Source organism: Gobio gobio (assembly GCF_949357685.1).
Source record: "Gobio gobio genome assembly, chromosome: 25".
Lineage (NCBI taxonomy): Eukaryota > Metazoa > Chordata > Actinopteri > Cypriniformes > Gobionidae > Gobio > Gobio gobio.
The window spans coordinates 22,674,078-22,681,445 of record NC_137121.1 but is presented as its reverse complement, the minus strand read 5'-3'; the positions used below and the strand labels follow the sequence as shown (position 1 = coordinate 22,681,445).

Here is a 7,368-nt window from a genome sequence, read left to right as displayed (position 1 = left end):
AAAGAAACTTCTTCGACATTGACAACAAATGCTCTGTTTGTACTGTACACGAGGAAGAATTGGCTCATTTGTCTTTAAAAATTTGGTCTGACGTTAGTTCTTTTCTTTTTGCCCCCAAGAAATGTTAATTATAAATTATTAAAGATGTTATATGTTCTTTCATACACATAAGCAAAATGTTTGAATATGTGGTGAACTTCTACATTTTACATGGTAAATATTACATTCATAAACAAAAATTAGCAAAATGTACCTCAATGTAACTTATTCTTAATAGAGATGGAATCGCTGAAGAAGTCATTAAAGTTAATCAATAACAAAAATAATTAAATTTTGTTTAACTTTATGAAGAAATTCTTTATATTGTAATGTCTCCACTATGCTTCACCAAATTCTGTGAATCTTGAATGTGTCCCTATGACACGTGTCGGCTATGAATTGTTTATGAATGATGAATTTCTGTATGTTGAAACCAGTTATAAGCCTATGATTCATTTGGTTCAATAATAAAAAAACAAACAATGAAGAAACTTCTTCAAATATCATCATAGTAAGCCATTGACTTAAGCTATCCAAATTATTGAATCTTCAAAGAACTCTAACATTCTTAAGATGTGTGAATATATATATATATATATATATATATATATATATATATATATATATATATATATATATATATATATATATATATATATATATATATATATATATACATATATATATATATATATTCATTCAGTCTCTATATATTTTTTTATTTTATATTTGACTTATTTTGCTTTCATTTTTATTTTTTAAATTGCTTATTGTAGGGAATATATTTTAGCAATACATGAAAATTCAAGCTTTTGTGTTCTATTTTCTACCAAAGTGTTGTTTCTTAGTTTTATACACAGCTTTGGATGCAACTGCTTACATAATATTTCACATTAATTCATATACATGGGAATAAAATACATTCCTAATTATGTACGGAGGGTTTTTGTTCCCTCTGACCCCTTCACACTGAATATGAACATAAAGCAAATATAATAATATAATATAATATAATATAATATAATATAATATAATATAATATAATATAATATAATATAATATAATATAATATAATATAATATAATATAATATAATACATCAATTATGGAATCGCTGCCATCAGAACCTCACATCCCATACAGTATGCAAGAAACAGTTCCATCTAGTGGTCAGATAAGGCAACTGATATTCGCAAACTTTTTCACAATAAAGTGTGATTTTGCAACTTCTTATGCTAATTTTCTTGTGCATGGGAGTTAGAAGTAACAGACAAAAAAAAAAAAAAAAAAACAGGAAGGAAGGAACAAAAAGGACATTATGACGTGTTCATTTTCTCATGAACACATAGATTTCTCTCAAACATTCATTCAATAAGGTTTTAGATTTGTCATATTTCAATTTTTGCTCGATATTGAATTTTATTAATTAAATGTTTTGTTTTATTTTATTAAATGAATACATTAACATAAACAACAAGTTAATAATAATACAACTTTTACATATTAATATTAGAAAAAAAATCTAAAGTTATATTAAATGTATATTATAGGGAAGCCGGTAAAACACGGTCGACTTTAGTTTCCCTCAGTTTCGAGAGACATAATGAGATTGAAGAGGATTATACCGGAATTATGGTTAACAGTTCACTCAAATTGAGCAAAAGGGGAGAATGTGGGGGATTTAGAGCGTCAGCCATCATTCACTTTCATTGAATCTTTTTTGTTCTTCTTTTTTTCATATTCGAGAGTGAACGGTGGCTGAAGCTGCCATTCTGCCAAACTAACATCTCATTTTTAACTACACAAAAGAAAGAAGTTCCTATGTAGCTGTTCCTTTAAAAGCAACTTCATTCGTTTTCATCAAAAATTGAGATGGAATGCAATAATAATTTTCTCCTGTCTAACGTTACTACAGCGATTTCACTTCACTCACTTCGGTTTTGTCAAGACATAAACCATGAAATGAACAAAACGACTCATTTCTAATGAAGTTTGTGCGCATGTGCGGTATCATAGCAACATTGATAAACACTGACGGACAGTGTCAGTGAGCCCAACATGTCATCGCCGCGGGAGCACGAGGCGGCAGAATACCTCGACAAACACAAGATTATCGAGCTGATGGATAATTTAACTAGTATGCTCTTCTTCTACAGACCAGGTGAGACTCTTGACGCGTCTCATAGATTTGATACCATCACCGTATAAAAGTGTGGCATTTAACGTTACCTTTCGCAGCTTCAATTTGAAATTGACAGTTTGATGATTGGTGGAGAGAGATAACGTTACTGTCTTTTGGAGTGCGTAGACTTACCAATTGCTTTCTTACTGTTAAATTAGTGATAAAACAGTAAAGAAAAATCTAGTAAATTCTGCCATTGCAGATCGTCCAAGGGAATTTCTGATCGACCAGCTTGAAAAGCTCAACCTTTCCAAAGCTCGTCTTGGAAACACTCCGCGTCTCTTTAACGAGTCCAACTTGGATGCGCTGTTTGGAGTCCTGGATCCTTCCAATCAAGGCTTTATCACTCATGGTCAATACAAAGAAGGTACATCTCTTATAATGTTGCAGAGGTTGTCAAAGCCTTTGTCCTTTTGGGAAAACCTGTGCTGTAACTACAGCTAATAAAAACAATAACAGTAAAATGTGAATGAATGCACTATAAGTAACTTTGGATAAAGGCAGAGGTGGACAGTAAGGTGGACAGTACTGTACTTAAGGACACTTTTTGAGTATCTGTACTTTCCTTGTGTAGTATTTTTTCTGGAAACTTATGACTTTTACTTCACTACATTTGAAAGACAAATATCGTACTTTTTACTCCACTACATTTCTATCAAGGCCCTCGAAGTAGAAAGTCGTAGCCGCTTTGAAAGTCAGTGGATGATTTGTTTTCTTCTTTAAAACGTGATTTGTTTTGTTGTTGTTGCAGACAGCCTATCAGTAATCACTCTTGTAGGATCACATGAAGTTCAATGATTTCCAAGTATTTTTTTTAACACCAATCAATTGATGGCAAAATAGAAGTCGGCAGTTCCCAGATGTAATGCGTGCAACCATGGCCATACTTAAAAGTTAAAATTCAGAAGAGCAGACGTGGATAAGTCTGAAAAAGTGTGTCGACATGAAAGTGCACATAGAAAGCTGCCTCTCAGACGCCAGACCACAAGTACTGAATTTGAGTCTATTGAATCTACTAAAATCTTATTATAGTCAATTAAAACTAGAATAAAACTAAAACAATTCAGATGCCTAAAATGTTATAGTCAAAAGACTATGACTAACACTAAAACTAAATAAAAATTTACTGTCAAAATGAACACTGGTATGAAGTATGGTTGGTCAAAACAACGCTAACGCATAGGTAATGTTCGGCAATGATGTTAGTTAGCATGCAAAAACGTAGTTGGGCTAATAATGTTAACTGAAGTCGTTTCAGAAATGTTTTTTACATAATCCTGTTCAATAAACACAATGTAGAAACCTTTCTTTTCTAGTATTATTTTTACTTTGATAAGAGCTTTGTAACTTTTAAACAAGTATTTAAATGAGGTATGCTAGCATATCAGATGGAGCATGACTGGCTTAAACCACCATGATGGAACAGCGTGCATTCATACAACAATGCAACAATAATAAAATAATGCGTTTACTTTTACTTTTGATACTTACATTTTACATTTAGTCTTTTAAAAGCAAGTACTTCTGTACTTTTACTTAAGTAAAAATCTATCTTTTCAACTTTCACTTGTAATGGAGTAATACTTAACCAATAGTACTTTTACTTTTACTCAAGTAATGGAGTTGTGTACTTTGTCCACCTCTGGATAAAGGTGTCAGCCAAATGCATGTAAATAAATGTAAAATATACCAACTGACACATATTTATAAATGAAGCACATCACTAAATATTATATTGAATATATTATATACATTTAAGTTGGCTTTATAGCTGTTTATTCAGAAAAAATACCATAGTTTAAATAGTAAATATGGTTAATGTCAATAAATATTGTGCCATTTGTCCATTTAAAATTTTGTTGAAGTTTTTTATTTTATTGTTACATTTTTATTTATTATTTTAATTAATGTTTAGAGGTTTTAGTAGAGTGACAGACACACATTTTGTAAATAGTCTGAGGTTCTTTATTGGCATCTATAGTTCTGTGAAGAAACTTAGGGGTTAGTTCACCCAAAAATAAAAATTCTGCCATTACTCACCCTAATGTCGTTCCAAACCCGTATGACGTTCATCTTCGGAACACAAATGAAGATGTTTTTGATGAAATCCGAGAGCTCTCAGGTCCCTCTATAGACAGCAATATAATTACCACTTTCAAGGTCCAGAAAGGTGTTAAAGACATTGTTAAAATAGTCCATGTGACTCCAGTGGTTGAACCTTAAAGGATCAGTTCACTTTTAAATAAACTTTTGCTGATAATTTACTCACCCCCATTGTCATCCAAGATGTCCATGTCTTTCTTTCTTCAGTCGAAAAGAAATGAAGGTTTTTGATGAAAACATTCCAGGATTTTTCTCCATATAATGGACTTCAATGGGCCCCAAACGGTCCAAGGTCCAAATGACAGTTTCAGTGCAGCTTCAAAGGGCTTTAAACGATACCAGACGATGAATAAGGGTCTTATCTATAGGGAAACAATTGGTCATTTAAAAAAATAAATAAAAAAGTTTAAGTTTTATAAGCACAAATGCTCGCCATGCTCTGTTCTACAGGTTACAGGTCATCCAGGTTTGGAATGACATGAGGGTGAGTAATGAAAGATTATTGAAAAAAAATGAAAATTCTGTCATTAATTACTTACCCTCATGTCGTTCGACACCCGTAAGACCTCCGTTCATCTTCGGAACAGAAATGAAGATATTTTAGTTGAAATCCGATGGCTCTGAAAGGCCTCCATTGGCACAATGCACTTTACACTCTCAAGACCCTTAAAAGGTACTAAAGACGTCGTTACAAAGTCCATCTCACTACAGTGGTTCTAAAATAACTTTATGAATCGGCGAGAATAGTTTTTGTGCGCAAAAAACCCTAAATAACGACTTACATAGTGAAGACGATTTCAAAACAAGGCATCAGGAAGCTTCGAAGCGTTATGAATCAGTGAGTCGAATCAGCAGTTTGAATCGCCAAATTTCAGCAGTTTGGCGGTTTGACACGCGATCCGAATCATGATTCGACTCACTGATTCATAACGCTTCGAAGCTTCATGATGCCGTGTTTTGAAATCGTCATCACTATATAAGATCCCCTTAAACATACATTACCTTTCCAGTGGACAGAAGGTTCTTTATAGTGGAAAAAGGTTCCGATTATTAAAACTGTTTCACACTATGAAAAGGTTCTATGGGGAAGAGAACTTTTAAGAGTGTGAATTTTTATAATACATATATATGTAATGGCGACAAACGGTGCTGTTCCCATTGGAGCCCAAAGATTTCAAAACAAAATGGTTTATTCATGAACAGAGTTAAATCTATCCAATAATGTGACTATGTTCTGAATCCGGATTATTATATTAGTGGTAAATCATGGAGAAAAACTGACCCTGAGAATGACCCTAATGCACTATGACTTTAACAAAAGATTAAAGGGATAGTTCACCCAAAAATGAAAATTAGCCCATGATTTACTCACCCTCAAGTCATCCTAGGTGTATATGACATTCTTCTTTCAGACGAATACAATCGAAGTTATATTAAAAGATGTTCTGGCTAATCCAAGCTTTATAATGACCCCCTGAAGCCGTATGGAGTACTTTTATAATGGATGGATGCACTTTTTGGGCTGCCATTCACTGCCATTATAAAGCTTGGATTAGCCAGGGCATTTTTTAATATAACTCCAATTGTATTCGTCTGAAAGAAGAATGTCATATACACCTAGGATGGCTTGAGGGTGAGTAAATCATGGGCTAATTTTAATTTTTGGGTGAACTATCCCTTTAAAGGGGCTATATGCGTTTTTCTGAAATTTAAACTCGCGACTGACACCTGTGGCCAAAAAACAGAACTGCTCTCATTTTCTGCTCGCTCTCGCAGCGGTGGTGACGTCACATCCGCAGACAGCGCGGGAAAAGACGACCCGCCAGAAAATAGGAAAAATAGGATACAGGCTTATAGGTGCACCCACTGTGAGCGGACAAGGTGTCAGTATGCTCATCAGGAGATGTTTGAGTCATAAATGGTAAAATAAAAAGGCTATTGTTACGTTTATTTTGGGGAAAAAGTTGCATATAGCCCCTTTAATCTTCTGTTAAAGTCATAGTGCATTAGGGTCATTCTCAGGGTCAGTGTTTCTCCATGACTTATAACTATCCCTTTAAATCTCTGAATACTTCCATTAAGTTGTTTTGTTTATAATTCATGATGTTTATAAGATTACACTTGTGGTCTAACTCGGTATGATACGCACAATTGCTTCCCCGCAGCACTGAAGACACTTGGCATTAAGAATTTCAATGAGTTCCCGGATGGAGCCAGTGATGACAGGATATCACAAGAGACGTTCATAAGAGAGGCGTAAGTAGTCATATGTGATGTTGTGAAGATTCGAAAGCTCTGAATTCAGACCCTAATACCTAATGCGTACACTATACGCCCATGCGTTTTTGACGATATTTGATTTTATGAGCAGTATGTTTCTCTATTTCTCTGTTTAGGACCGAAGGGCTTGCCAGAAGTGCAGCAACATTCCAGCTATAGGTGAACTCAAGAACTCTGTCCTTAAAAATAAGTATCTGTAAAATAGATTCTGTAGTGATTTATATAGAAAACAGTATGGATTGTCAAACTTTTCCAGCTGGAGGACCAAAAAGGATGGTAAAACATGAAATAGATATTAAAAAATGTTAAATAAATGAAATATAATGTATTTTATAAAATATAAAATAATATCAAATGTATTTTTATTTATTTATTTGACTTTTTTTTCTAATTTTACAATATCTAAACAAAAACAAATACCACAAGTAAAGCAGAATCATATTTTGTCCCTCCATATTTATTCTGTGATACTGAATAATTCATGGCAGCCTCAATATTACAGTTTGAGTGAGTTGTAACCCCAAAAAGTGTCGTTGTTTTTTTAGTAGCAGCTAAAGCTCTTGATGCATCTCGATACATTTTACATTTCAAACATTGAGAACGTGTTTTAATCTGCCGTTCAAAAATTTGGAATCTGTACGATTTTTTATGTTTTTTTAATAAGTCTCTTCTGCTCACCAAGGCTGCATTTATTTAACTAAAAATCCGAAAAACAAAACAGTAATATTGTGAAATATTATGACAATTTAATAGAACTGTTTTCTG

General features: G+C 33.2%; 1 protein-coding gene across 1 annotated transcript; it reads left to right on the top strand.

The window, feature by feature from the left end:
* Positions 1-2,096: 2,096 nt before the first annotated feature.
* Positions 2,097-6,770, top strand: efcab10 (EF-hand calcium binding domain 10; the record flags this gene model as incomplete). The annotated part of the gene is made up of 4 exons (XM_079809076.1): positions 2,097-2,199; positions 2,423-2,587; positions 6,489-6,579; positions 6,720-6,770. 4 exons carry the CDS (start codon positions 2,097-2,099, stop codon positions 6,760-6,762), a joined length of 402 nt encoding a protein of 133 aa, XP_079665202.1. The 3' UTR covers positions 6,763-6,770.
* Between the last annotated feature and the right edge of the window lie 598 nt (positions 6,771-7,368).